General features: G+C 50.7%; 2 protein-coding genes across 3 annotated transcripts in view; both read left to right on the top strand.

Moving 5' to 3' along the window:
* The window catches only part of ENGASE (endo-beta-N-acetylglucosaminidase), a 324,534-nt gene that overhangs the window by 228,935 nt on the left and 80,781 nt on the right, over positions 1 to 14,818 (top strand). The window lies entirely within an intron of this gene.
* Positions 6,162 to 10,615, top strand: LOC147702447 (uncharacterized). The gene is made up of 2 exons (XM_086931066.1): positions 6,162 to 7,414; positions 7,471 to 10,615. Exons 1-2 carry the CDS (start codon positions 6,175 to 6,177, stop codon positions 8,400 to 8,402), a joined length of 2,172 nt encoding a protein of 723 aa, XP_086787192.1. The 5' UTR covers positions 6,162 to 6,174; the 3' UTR covers positions 8,403 to 10,615.

Here is a 14,818-nt window from a genome sequence, read left to right as displayed (position 1 = left end):
ACTAGTGACAGGGTCACTCCTCGCTTGCCCGATGGGACCACAGGGACTGTTCCTGGTGACTGGCAGCCGCAGAGGCTTCCGTTAGACGAAACCCCATTCACGGTCAAAAAAGGGACTTCAAATTAAAAATAAAATAAATAAAACGAAGAATAGATCAAAACTCCGATCTAAAGATGCGGACTTTTCCTCATCACGGACAAACGGAAGATCACACGGGTTGTTCTGGCCCGGCCAGACAGAGTAAAATATGCGTCCTTTGCGTTTAAAGAGTAAATCATCTTAAAGTGGTCATTACCATCCTGATGGAGTCCTTATCCCGAGGCCGGGTGGCTGCATGCGGGCACAGTGTCCGTCCTGGATAGGTGGGCAGTGTACTGCCTGCTTGCTCACACGCGGTCAGTGTGCGTCAGGAGCTGCGCTGAGAGCATGATCGCACAGAAGAGACTCGCCGAGGCCGCCCAATCAGGGGCCGCCCCCAGGGCCTCCTCACATGACAGGGCAGTCCCTCTCCCCGGCACAAAGATTTCTGAATTACTGGGCTTACACAAAGGACACTCATTCAGAAAACGAGGGGGGGGGGGTCTGATTGGAGCGAAGTGGGCTCTAGGAGGGACCAGCATCAGGGAACAAGCGGGAGGGGGCGGGAAAGGGGGAGGAGAGACGCAGAAGACGGCCGGAGCAGGAAGGCGGGTGCCGGCAATGCCGGAACAGATTCGGGGGCGTTCCCGGCTTTTGGCTGACGTCGCGTGACGTAGCCAAAAGCCAAAAATTCTCGGGAACGCCCCCGAATCTGCTCCGGCCATGACGGACGCCTCTCTGTTCCAATGGCTAGCCTCCATTTATGGAGCTAGCCAATGAAACAGAGGGGCGTATTCAAGGCACCCATACTGGAAACTACAGATTTCTCTGGGGGCGGAGCTAAAAGCTCCGTTCCCCAGTCGAAACCTAAAAAGGGCCCCAAAATGCAACACTGGAACCAGAATGGCGGCTTTTTATGTCATAGCAAGACGGCTAAGGCTACAGGCAGCAGGTGAGAGGGAATGGAGAAGGGAGGAACAGGTATATAGGCAAATGATTACACTCTTCCAATTGACAGAGCCAGAGATACTGCAGAAATACAGACTGCACCCTGAAACCATCATGGTCCTAATCGGGGACCTGCATCCACTCCTGGACCACCCAAGACCAAGGGCCCAACCGTCCAGGTGCTCTGTAGCATACACCCCCTAGCATCTGGGAGCTACCAGAGTACAGTGGCAGCGGTAGGTGGGGTGTCCCAGAGCTGCCTGTCGCGTTTTTTCAGAAAGTTCCTGGACGCCATGATACAAAGAATGGATCACTACATCCACTTCCCAGACACTGATGCGGACTTCCTCAGGACCAAGACAGACTTTTACCTCATGGCAAACTTCCCACACGTGATTGGCTGCATAGATGGGACCCACATCCCCATTTGCCCCCCAGCTGCCACAGAGCACATATACAGGAACAGGAAGTCAACACACACAATTAATGTACAAGCAATCTGTGATGCCAAGTTCATCATCACCGATATAGTGGCCAGATACCCAGGAAGCACCCACGATTCATATATCTTCCAAAACAGTGGGATCTATACCCGCCTGACAACGGGTGAATTCGGGGAAGGATACCTGCTAGGTAAAGAAATGGGTGACACTCCCTTGATAGATGAAGCAGACACATGTCAATGTGTGCATCTGAGTAATGTATAATTTTGTCTTCCACTTTAGGGGATAGTGCATATGCACTCCGTTGCTTCGTCCTGAAACCCTACCTCAACCCCACAACCTCCAGCCAGAGATGGTACAATGTGGCACATAAATCCACCCGGAACATCATTGAGCGCACCTTTGGCCCCCTGAAGAGCCGGTTCCGCTGCCTCCACAAAAGTGGGGGGGGCACGGCAGTACGCACCTGTAACGTGCTGTAAGATAATTGCAACCTGTGCAATGTTGCACAACCTCGCAACTAAGAGGGGCACAGAGGTGGAATTGGAGGAGTATGAAGACCATGACGATGAGCAGGCACTACCAGCAGTCAACACAGTCGGAGTACCAACACCCACAGATGGAAGACAGAGACGGACAGAAATCACACACAACTACTTCTGAGTAAGTATCGAGACAAAGCACGTGTTGTACGTCGATGCACGTAGTTTATTTAGCACTACGTAGAAAAGACATGAGCCACAAATGTCACATATTAGTGTGCCTGGCACTACTGTGTGTACAGGGGTTACCTCACCCTCACATGTCCAACTGAACTTGCTAGACTCACTGCTTGCGCCCATGTGCAGCCCCTCGTGATGCATGAGCTTGGCTGGGTTCTAAGTCTGCTGTGCCAGCGCCGGTACTCTGGCGTCTGCTACTCCTCCTTACTTCAGGGACAGGGGTGCTGCCCCTGCTACTAGTGGTACCTGTGTCCCGACACCTTCTGCTCCTGTGGTGGCTGACTGGTTTGTCAGCAACACTTCCATCGCTGTAGTGACTCTACCCATCCCCCGTGTGAGGTCAGTACAGCAGTGCACCAGCCCCTCCAGCATTGCAACTGACCGGCGACACATCAGTGAAGTTGCATTTGCAAGTTGCCGCATGCCGCTTGTCTGCTGCTGCGTACGATGGCTCTCCCTGCGCCTTTGTGCACGGTCCTCACGAAGTTCCTCACAGAGTGTCATCACACACTGAGACATGTCCCTGACTCCCTCTGCCATGTCCCTCATGCTGTCTGCCATTGATGCTATTCCCTTGTTCATGTCTGTGAAGTTGGTGTTCAGAATTAGCATCTGCCTGTGTACTGCACTTATCCCTTTTGCCTGCAGGCGCTGAACCTTCACCATTGTGGTCTTGAGGCTTTGGAAAACACTCTCATCACGACCACTGCCGCCTGACTCCCGACCCTACGACGTCTTCTTCCTTCAGATGGCCTGACAGGAGTGGATGTGTGACCTGGTGCATTCCCTGCCATAGACTGCATTGACTCCTCACATTCCTCTTCCTCATCCGAGGATGTTTGCAGGATCCTATGCGGGGGACCCTCATGCCTCACAGGCCTGAGGATTTCAGACACCTCGGAGTCTGCTGGTGTGTGTGATTGTCCTGACGCAGGTAGTGGTGAGCCAATGAGCACAGGAGATGCTTCCAGTTGCATGGTGTCGTCTGCCTCTGGTATGTCTGCTGCTTGTGTGCAGGGTGCTGTAGGTCTTGCACTGCTGGGCCCAGCATCCCTGCCTTCTTGCTCACTGCTATCCCTTTGGGGATGTGTCTTCTCCCTCACCTGCTGTGAGTTGCGTGATGTCTCTCCTGTGGACAGACATGGACAGTATCTTAGTGGTGCTTTCACCGTGTACATCAATATTAAATGACATTTTCACATCACTATTTTCTGCTCCTCCCATGTGTCTGATTGTATTGTGTGGCATGCCTGACGACATTTCATGTTGACTGCTCATATGGGTATTCTTATGACTACCACTCCCATAATGCATTGCAGATGAGTACTAAAGTCAGAACTGGATTTCCTAAATACATAGCCACATTGGGGGAGGAACACAGGCAGGGGGTGTGGGATGATGGGCATGTCCCTTACCTTTCTTAGCTGCAGCTCGGGCTGAGCTGTCTGCATCACCAATCCCCAGGACGCTGTCTGGCTCCAGTGTGGACTCCACTATCTCTTCCAGGTCTGTGAGTGGAGGTGCCTTGTTCTTCCCTCCACCTGTTAAATTGGACTCCTTTGCTCTTGCAGCCAGTTTCTTCTTAGTGGTGATCCTTCGATCGTACCATCGCGTTTTTAGGTCGTCCACTTCCCTGTTGGTCACTCCTATGGCATTGATTTTAGTCTGGATCCCCAGCCAGGTGCTCCTCTTGACAGCCTCTGGTACCTGCAGGGACTGCTTTCCAAAGATTTTTGGGTAGTGCTTGACTACCTCCTCCACCAGCACCTGCAGTTCTCCAGTGCTAAACTTCATCTTCCTCTTCGCTCCTTCCCTCTGAGAGTCTTGGGGCTCCATTTCTTTCTCCTGCAGGGCTCTGCTTCACAACTGCCTGTCTCTGTGAGTCTGCTCTCCTGTGTGATCAGTTACACTGCACCTGCATGAGTGTGGCCACTTCCTGGATGTGGGGTGGGGTCAATGCACAGGATTGGTCTATTGCTCTGTTGGTTGGCTGAGGGGCGGGATGGAGACACGTGATTGGTTGATACTTCAACTGCCTGATATTTTGTATCCCCGACCGGTATTTACCGATTCGGTAAATACCGAGTCGGTAGTTTCAATGCATTCCTATGGGCCTCTGGGCCCATAGGATTGCATGTGAGTTACCGATTCGGTATTTGCCGTATCGGAAAATACTGATTCGGTAAATACCGTGAAGGGGTTCCCGATTTTTACCGAATCTGTATTTTTTACCGAATTTTGACCTACATCTCATTTCACTTTTCTGAAATACCGATTCAGTAAAAATCGGTATTTCTGAGTCGGTAAAAATGTGTTACCTACATCTGGCCCCTAGGGTTTGGGATCGGTCGCGCATGCAACTCTGCATTGGTGGAACCCACGAAACCTTTGCAGGGGACGACCGTTCCAAGAGCCTGTACCACAAATAGTGCTTACGACGGACGCATCTCTCCTGGGATGGGGAGCGCATGTCCTCCATTACACAGTGCAGGGACTAATGACGACACAGCAAAAGAAGATGCACACCAACCTGCTGGAACTGATGGCAATCTTTATGGCAATGAAGGCGTTCAAGGTACATTTGTGCAACAAAGTTGTGTTGATCCGGACGGACAACATGACTGCCATGTACTACATACAGAAGCAGGGAGGGACACACTCTCCACAGTTGTCACATCTAGCGCAAAGCATGTGGAAGTGGGCCATTCAGAGAAACATATTCCTCATGGCGGAACACCTCCCAGGCAGGGACAATCGGATGGCGGATCTGCTCAGCAGACACAGCCACCAGATGCACGAGTGGGAGATACATCCCTCAGTGCTACAACCGTACTTCCAGCAGTGGGGTCACCCAGAGATAGACCTATTCGCCACAAGGGAAAACACAAAATACCAAAGCTTCGCCGCCAGGTTTCCACATCCGCAGTCTCAGGGCAATGCGATATGGATGAACTGGTCAGGCAGGTTTGCGTACGCTTTTCCAACAGCTCCGCTCATACCACTAGTGGCACGCAAACTGTGACAACACTCAATGACACTCATCCTAGTTGCTCCAACGTGGGCGAGGCAACCGTGGTACACCACGTTCCTAGAACATTCCGTGGTGCCTCATCAAAGGCTGCGACTAACACCCAGTCTTTTAACGCAGAGCCATGGAGACATTCAGCACCCAGATCTGCAACAGTTGAACCTTGCGATCTGGCTCCTGAGGTCATAGAGTTTGGTTACTTTAACTTGCCTCCTGACTGTATGAATATTATCAAGGAGGCAAGAAGACCTACAACCAGAGCATGCTATGCGGCAAAGTGGAAACGATTTGTCATTTATTGTAACAATAATGACATAAATCCACTAGATGCATTAACTCAAAAAATCATATGTTATCTGTTACATTTACACAGATGCAATCTAGCCTACAGTTCCATACGTATACATTTAGCTGCGGTGGCAGCTTATCTTCAGTTTAGGCAGCACCTTTCACTGCCTGCTATTAAAGCTTTCATGGAGGGACTCAAACGTGTGATTCCTCCAAGACACCCACCTTCACCTGTCTGGAACCTGAACGTGGTTCTAACCAGACTGATGGGACCACCTTTTGAACCTCTACACTCGTGTGAAATACAAGTTCGAGGCATGTGGGCTGCTGAATTCATATCTGTGCATAGATCGCCGCCTAGTGTTGGGTCCGGATGATTGCACATTGTTGTTCTGGAAGAGTCTTCGAAGTATCACGAGATAGGTGGCTCCTCCCCTGGACTACAGTGCGCATGGGCATCGACTCCATCCCCAGATTGTTTTTTTTCCGCCATTGGGTTCGGATGTCTTTGGTTCCCTCTTGTCGCGATCGATAGAAAACCTTTCCTTGAGACCAAAAGGTCTTTAGTCTTACGTCGGTATTGTCTTGCGTTCGGCTTAACAACTCTTCTTCGGCTCCGAGCCGAGCTCTGTACTTCCGCGTGCTTTCGGCGCGGGAGGCCTTGTCGATGCTCCAGACTCCTCGACCATCCATCATGGACCGAAGTCCATTCAAAAGATGTCCGGTCTGTAACTCGAAGTACCCGCACATCGACGTCCACTCGGTGTGCAACAAGTGTCTGTCGCCGGACCACGATGAGGCCAAGTGTATGGCCTGTTCAAGATTCAGGTCCAAGAAGACACCCAAGCTCCGTCGAGCTGCGCGCCTGGAAGCCCAGCAATCTGCACCAGCGCCTACGGACATTTTCGATGCTGGGGAGGTCGAGGATGAAGATATCCAGGACGTCTCAGAATCAAACCCCGCGTCAGACGTCGAAGAAGACTACGACGCTGCAGCCGAAGTTTTCGAAAGCGAAGAAGTCGTCGAGGAGGTAGGAGACTACGACGGGGCCCTCGGAGCCATGGAGGATAGCTCAGACGAGGAGCTCCCTCAGACTGACTCTGGGGCCGTGCCAATCTATAAGGCCCAGGTCGAGGGATCGCCTTCGGGCCTTACCCAAGACCTCGATATGAGTTCCTCTGCCCCGCCTTCGGGCCCGGCCACGGACATTGTTACCGAGTCACTCCCGGTAAAAACGAAACCGGAAGTGAAATCTACGGTCTCAACGCCAGATACTGCGCAGGTGCAGATATCGAAACCGAAAGTGCGCATCGCATTGGTCGGATCGAAGTCTTCTGAGGCCTCGGCGCCGAAGAAACCTAAGATGGCCGTCGAGCCGAAAGGCCAAGTCAAGGTTGCCGAGCCTAAGGCTACCGCGTCAAAGACTAAGGTGAAGGTGTTCGACACGGGCGCATCGGCGCCGAAGACGATCGACGCCGGCAAGGGTCGGGTCGAGCACAAGAAGGCTGTCGACGACCCCAAGAAGTCTCTCGGCGACCCGAAAAAGCGGCCCGATGACCCGAAGGTCCTCTCTGCCCCACTTCCACACGACAAGGCCAAGGGTGCTGCGCCACGTGAGTCGACTCCGAAGGTGTCCTCGAAGGACTCGACTCCAAAACCGTCCTCGAAGGACTCCGTTGAACCGGCACGTCCATCTGCCGCGTTCACGAAAAAGGTCACGGAGTCTCTGCAGCGCATTAGGGACAGCACCGCGGCAGTCGAGCCGAAGGACACTCCGCCTGCCAAGCCTCTGGAGAAGCCAGCTAAGGCGTCCACGCCGATCCTCTTTACCTTGCCGCCTAAGACGCCGCCGAAGGCTTTCGCTGCTAGGCCGGCGTGCCCGAAAAGGTCTCTTCGGCGCCGAAAGCGTCGTTGGTGGTCCACGGCCCGCGGCCTCGACAACCCTCGGAGGAGGAGCGTCAAGAACATTACATCGACGCCGAAACGGGCAGGCTTTCCCTTCTGAAGAGGAAAATCACCCAAGAACCCCAATTGGAGTCTTACAAAATCCCCTTCAAGAAGAAAATGGTCTCTGCTGGTACTCCAGCCTTGGTGGAGCCCCTTTCACCACAAGCTCATGAGGTCTCGCCCACTTACTCCGATGTAGACGCTGGTGAGGGCGATGAGGAGGATGAATATAGCTATCCGGTCTACACAGACCCAGAGGATACAACTGAGCCCTGGTCAGCTGGTGGTGACCCTGGGGATCCCCATTCGGGACAAGACCCTCAACTCTTCTCTGCTAAAACTTCACCTACTGAAGACTCTGCTGCTTTCAATGCCCTCATTGAACGGGCCGCTGCCAATCACAATGTCCAGCTGCATGCTGACCCTGTGGATGTGGATTTCCTCTTTGCCACCTTTTCTGTGTCTGAAAAGACTGTGAAAACTCTGCCAATGCTGAAAGGTGTTTTGAAGCATGCTGCTGAGGTGTTCAAAGAACCTACCAGGGCGAGAGTCATCAACCCAAGGATTGACAAAAAATACAAAGCAGCGCCTACTGATCCAACTTACATTAAAGGACAGTTGCCTCTGGACTCCCTGGTCGTCTCGAATGCCCGGAAGAGGGCCAATTCTCAGACTACGGGTGATGCTCCTCCCCCAGACAAAGAATCCAAGGTCTTTGAGGCTTCAGGGAAGAGGGTAGCAGCACAGGCAGCCAACATATGGCGCATCTCAAACACACAAGCGCTTCTGGCGCGTTATGACAGGGCGCACTACGATACACTAGAGACCCTTTTGCAATACCTGCCTGATCAATACAAAGAAGGGGCTGAGATGTTAATCCAGGAGGGGAAGCTGATCTCCAACGCTTCCATTAAGTGCGCTCTGGACGCAGCTGACACCGCTGTGTGAGCCATTAACACCAGTGTTATGCTTCGGAGACATGCCTGGCTCAGAATCTCTGGTTTCAAGCCAGACATCCAAACCACCATCTTGAACCAAACGGTCAACCCAGATCACCTGTTTGGCCCGGAAGTTGACACCACCCTAGAGAAAATGAAGAAAGACACTGACACTGCAAAATCCATGGGTGCCTTGCAGTCCCAGCAGTTTCGGGGTGGGTCCTTTCGTCGCTCCAATACCAGAGGCACCTCAAGGGGTCAGCTTTCACAGTCCGCGCAATTCTACAAGGGCAACACCCAGACTACTTATGCCAACAAGAGTCGAGGTGGATATCGCGGCAACAGCGCCAAAGGCAGAGGACGTGGCAACAACAGCTCCAGGTCCTCTACCGCCAGCAAACAGTGACGCCTTGTCACTGCCCCCCGACCACACAACACCGGTCGGGGGGAGACTCCAGCAGTTCCTGCCCGTGTGGAAGTCCATCACCACGGACAGGTGGGTCAGAAAGCTTATCCAATTTGGTTATTGTCTGGAGTTAACATCCACTCCACCCAACATACCCCCAAGGCACCGTCCTATGTCGGACGAGCACTTGCACTTATTGCAGCAGGAGGTCAACGTCATGCTGCAAAAAGGGGCAATAGAGCTCTTGCCTTTGCAGGAAAGAGGCACAGGAGTTTACTCCCTGTACTTCCTGATTCCAAAGAAGGACGGGTCCCTCAGGCCCATCCTGGATCTCAGGCCCCTCAACTTCTACATCCTGTCGGAGCACTTCCATATGCTAACCCTGCAGCAAGTGCTCACGCTGCTCCAGCAGGGGGACTTTCTCGCAGCTTTAGACCTAAAGGATGCGTACTTTCACATTCCACTACATCCTTCACACAGGAAATACTTCAGGTTCACCATCCAGAACCAGCACTACCAATTCAGGGTTTTGCCTTTCGGTGTCACCATGGCACCCAGGGTGTTCACAAAGTGCCTGGCGACAGTGGCGGCACATCTCAGGAGACAAAATATCCACGTCTACCCCTATCTGGACGACTTGCTCATCCAAGCGAAGTCAGCCCAGCAGGGTGCCGCCCACGTGTCCCACACCATTCACCTCCTGCACGATCTGGTATTCTCACTGAATTACCCAAAATCCCACCTCCAGCCCGCCCACATACGGCAGTATCTGGGTGCTACCATAGACACTCTGGCGGCCACAGCACAGCCGAATTCAGTGAGAGTCAGCAGCATTCAATCGCTGATCCAAAAATTCAGGCCTCAGCACTCGCTTCCAGCAAGAGTGTTCATGCAGTTGATAGGCATGATGGCCTCCTGCATCTCCATTGTCCCGCATGCGAGGCTACATATTCGTCCGCTTCAGGAGTGCTTAGCACGTCAGTGGACTCAGGCTCACAACCAGTTAAAAGACCTAGTGTTGGTGAGCGGTCGGGCGTACAACTCTCTGCATTGGTGGAATCCACGAAACCTTTGCAAGGGCCGACCGTTCCAGGAGCCTGTGCCACAGATCATCCTGACAACGGACGTTTCTCTCCAGGGATGGGGAGCGCATGTACTCCAATACACTGTGCAGGGACTATGGACGCAACAACAAGGGAAGAAGCACATCAATGTTCTGGAACTGATGGCAATCTTCATGGCACTAAAAGCCTTCAAGGTACATCTGTGCAACAAGGTCGTGGTGATCCGGACGGACAACATGACGGCAATGTACTACATTCAAAAGCAGGGAGGAACACACTCTCCGCAGCTGTCTCATCTGGCTCAGAGCATGTGGAAGTGGGCCATTCAGAGGAACATCTTCCTCATGGCAGAGCACCTCCCGGGCAAGGACAATCAGATGGCGGACCTGCTCAGCAGGCACAGCCACCAAATGCACGAGTGGGAGATACCTCCATCAGTTCTCCAACCGTACTTCCGAAGGTGGGGTCATCCAGAGATCGACCTCTTCGCCACAAGGGAGAACGCAAAATGCCAAAGCTTCGCCGCCAGGTTCCCACACCCCCAGTCTCAGGGCAATGCGATATGGATGAACTGGTCAGGCAAATTTGCGTACGCTTTTCCCCCAGCACCTCTGATACCGCTGGTGGAACGCAAGCTCAGGCAGCACTCGATGACTCTCATCCTGGTTGCTCCAACGTGGGCTCGCCAACCATGGTACACCACGTTTCTGGAACTGTCTGTGGTACCGCATCAAAGGCTGCACCTCACACCCAGCCTTTTGACGCAGAGCCATGGCGACATTCAGCACCCAGATCCGCAACAGCTCAACCTGGCGATCTGGCTCCTGAAGTCCTAGAGTTTGGCTACCTGCACTTACCTTCCGACTGTATGGACATCATTCGGGAGGCAAGAAAGCCCACCACCAGAGCATGCTATGCGGCAAAATGGAAGCGGTTTGTCATTTATTGTGCAGACCACAACATTAACCCGCTGGATGCTTCTATTCAGAACATCATCTGTTACCTTTTTCCATCTGTACAAGTGTAATCTGGCCTATGCTTCCATTCGCATTCATCTGTCTGCAATGGCCGCTTATCTCCAAAATAGGCAGCACCTCTCCCTCTTCAGGGTGCCTGCCATTAAGGCTTTTCTGGAAGGGCTCAAACGAGTCATTCCGCCACGGACTCCACCAGCTCCTGAGTGGAACCTCAATGTGGTCCTTACCAGGCTGATGGGTCCTCCCTTTGAACCACTGCATTCCTGCGAGATTCAGTTCTTGTCGTGGAAAGTGGCTTTCCTCATAGCAATTACATCGCTAAGAAGGGTTAGTGAATTGCAGGCCCTCACTATACAAGAGCCATTTATTCAAATTCATTCCAACAGGGTAGTGCTTCGCACTAACCCTAAATTTCTACCCAAGGTAGTGTCTCAATTTCATATCAACCAGACAATCGAATTACCTGTCTTCTTTCAAAATCCTGAGTCACTGGCGGAGCGGATGCTCCATACCCTTGACGTCAAACGGGCCCTAATGTATTACATCAATAGGACCAAGGATTTTAGGAAAACTAAGCAACTCTTTGTCGCCTTTGCACCACACCACAAAGGTAACCCTTTTTCCAAGGCTGGTATTGCTAGGTGGATCATTAAATGTATCCAGATCTGCTAGCTAAAAGCAAAACGCACTCTTACCATTCCGCCAAGAGTCCACTCCACCAGAAAGTTGGGGGCCTCTATAGCATTCCTTGGAAACATTCCTTTGGAAGACATATGTAGAGCAGCCACGTGGTCTACCACACACACATTTCCTAAGCATTACTGTGTTGATGTGCACTCCAAACAGCAGGCAGCTGTAGGGCAGGCTGTTCTACAAACACTTTTCCAAACTGCTGCAGCTGGCACGGGCGGCCGCCGCTAATGGAGGGACTGCTATGTATTCTATGCACAGATATGAATTCAGCAGCCCACATGCCTCGAACCGAATATGCTACTTACCAGTATGCATCTGCTCTTGGCATGTAGGGCTGCTGACATTCATATCGCCCGCCCTCCTCCCCGGAGCCTGTAGCAGCTGCAGTATTCACATATACTCATAGCATGGTCATCATTCACTGAGTTTCACTCCATCTTGGCCACAATGGCTAAAAACAATCTGGGGATGGAGTCGATGCCCATGCGCACTGTAGTCCAGGGGAGGAGCCACCTATCTCGTGATACTTCAAAGACTCTTCCAGGACAACAATGTGCAATCATCCGGACCAAACACTAGGCGGCGATCTATGCACAGATATGAATGTCAGCAGCCCTACATGCCAAGAACAGATGCATACTGGTAAGTAGCATATTCGTTCCTAACGTGGAAAGTGGCTTTTTTAGTGGCGATTACATCACTTAGAAGAGTTAGTGAGCTGCAAGCCCTAACTATTCAGGAGTCATTCATCCAAATTGATGCAAATAGGGTAGTGCTACGAACAAACCCTAAATTTATGCCAAAGGTGGTATCCCAGTTTCGCATCAATCAAACAATAGAACTGCCAGTGTTCTTCCCAATTCCAGATTCAGTGGCAGAAAGAGTTCTACATACACTAGACGTTGAGAGCTCTCCTGTACTATATAGACAGGACAACACTTTTCAGGAAAACTAAGCAACTGTTTGTTGCCTTTTCACCACAGCACAAAGGCAACCCCATTTCCAAATCGGGTATAGCCAGATGGATTGTTAAGTGCATACAGATTTGTTATCAGAAAGCTAAACAAACATTAACAGTTCCCCCAAGAGCGCATTCAACACGCAAGTTAGGGGCATCCATGGCTTTCTTAGGAAACATTCCTCTAGAAGAAATATGTAGAGCAGCCACATGGACAACCATACATACATTTACTAAACACTACTGTGTAGATGTACATTCAAAACAGCAAGCTGCTGTAGGACAGGCTGTTCTCAAAACTCTTTTTCAGACTGCTGCAGCTGGCACGGGTAGCCACCGCTAAGGGAGAGACTGCTATACATTCTATGCACAGATATGAATTCAGCAGCCCACATGCCTCGAACGGAATATGCTACTTACCAGTATGCATCTGTTCTTGGCATGTAGGACTGCTGACATTCATATCGCCCGCCCTCCTCGCCGGTGCCTGTCGCAACTGTAGCACTCCGAATTAATCTCTAGCATGGACATCACTTACTGTATCATACTCCATCTCTGCCACAATGGTGAAAAACAATCTGAGGATGGAGAGGATGCCCATGCGCACTGTAGTCCAGGGGAGGAGCCACCTATCTCGTGATACTTCGAAGACTCTTCCAGGACAACAATGTGCAATCATCCGGACCCAACACTAGGCGGCGATCTATGCACAGATATGAATGTCAGAAGCCCTACATGCCAAGAACAGATGCATACTGGTAAGTAGCATATTCCTTATTTCATGTTAGGGCCTTATTTTACAGCCACAGCCTGATAGATTTGTTAAGGCTCCATTCTCCCTCCAACTGTAATCCACTTCCACACTTCACGCATCACACAGACACCAACATTCCATGCATCCTTATCCACACTCCCCATTCTATATCATGCCCATGTTTACACAGGAACATTACTACACCATCACCTTTCCTTACACACAGGACAAACCAGACATGCCACGCCACTACATATCTCCACTTTCAAAGTATAGAAGAAGTATAAATTGGGAGCTCTGTTGTCCGTCAATACATTTACTGTATGATTAATTAAAATCTTTTACAATATTTTGATCATAAAAAGGCGATACATTAAAATACTGCAAGATCCGCAGTAGTGCCTGGTACAGTGATTAAAGAAATCCTATATTCTGGTAAAATGATAGCAACATGTTTCCATCTTACAGTAATATAAAGGGATTAATTATTACGAAAGTCTTGTCCTTAATGGAGCAGAGTGCTAGTGACTGACAACCTGCACATGTCTGTGGATAAAGTGCATAAGAAGTACCTAACAGAGTTAGTATTGCTCCAGAGATCAAAGATGGATGTAATGTGCTACTTCAGCATTCAATCGCGGCCCTTCCGGGACATATCGGCCTCACAGCAGATTTCATAATAATTTGTTGAGCATTAATTCGGTTCTGTTCCTAGGAATTAGGCACATTAACTGCCCCCGCCCCTCTCCTAGAAAGACATAATACCCTTGCTGCGTTTGTGCAATCACAAACCTCGCCAAATGGCCAGATAGCCGAACTAGTTTCAAAATTGTCCATTCTCTGGCATCAGCCTGTTAAGCCTTGTACAATTCTTTTAAATGTGTTTATATGAGGCGGATGTATGTACCAAACGTGACCAACTCATTGGGCTCAGTGATGGAGAACACCAAGTTCTTTGCCTCATTACAGGTGTGAATTTCGTGCAGATAGAACAGTGGTTTTAACAGAGTACGTTGTGCTTGCAACAGTGCAGGCAGCAGCAACGTAGGTGATCAAAGGACTCATACTTGTAGGCGCAAAGTCTGCAGCTAACAGTTTTAGATAGCAATTTTTCGGCTGATTTGAAGCTTCACCCCCACCCACTACCGCCTTGAGACTCTCACGGGTGAGTAGTACGCTTTATAAACCCCTGATTGATTGATAATGTTAGCATGTATCAGAGCAAAACCCATGTCAGCAGTGTAAAGGTTGAATATCAGGAACACAAGCAGGCACCCCTGTTTTAAGACTGTATTTGTCTTGATTTTTCCTGTGAGAAGGGTCCGCTATAGCTTAACTCTAACCCAGATGGAGATGTATAATGATATATGTGAGAAGGTGGCCTGATATGCAGTGCTCACTGTTCTAGTGAACACTATGTATCAGTCCAGCAACCCTTATTGATGATTGGTTGTAAGTCAACCTTATAGACCAGCTATCCTAGTAGCGTGGATACGAGCAGTCTAAGGCTAAAGACTCGAGAGGGCGTGTTCAGCCAGCTGTTTACCACACATATACCCCTTGAACACCAAGTG

The sequence above is a fragment of the Lissotriton vulgaris genome, chromosome 7, assembly GCF_964263255.1.
Source record: "Lissotriton vulgaris chromosome 7, aLisVul1.2, whole genome shotgun sequence".
Lineage (NCBI taxonomy): Eukaryota > Metazoa > Chordata > Amphibia > Caudata > Salamandridae > Lissotriton > Lissotriton vulgaris.
The sequence above is the reverse complement of the archived record's forward strand: the minus strand, read 5'-3'. Positions and strand labels throughout refer to the sequence as shown.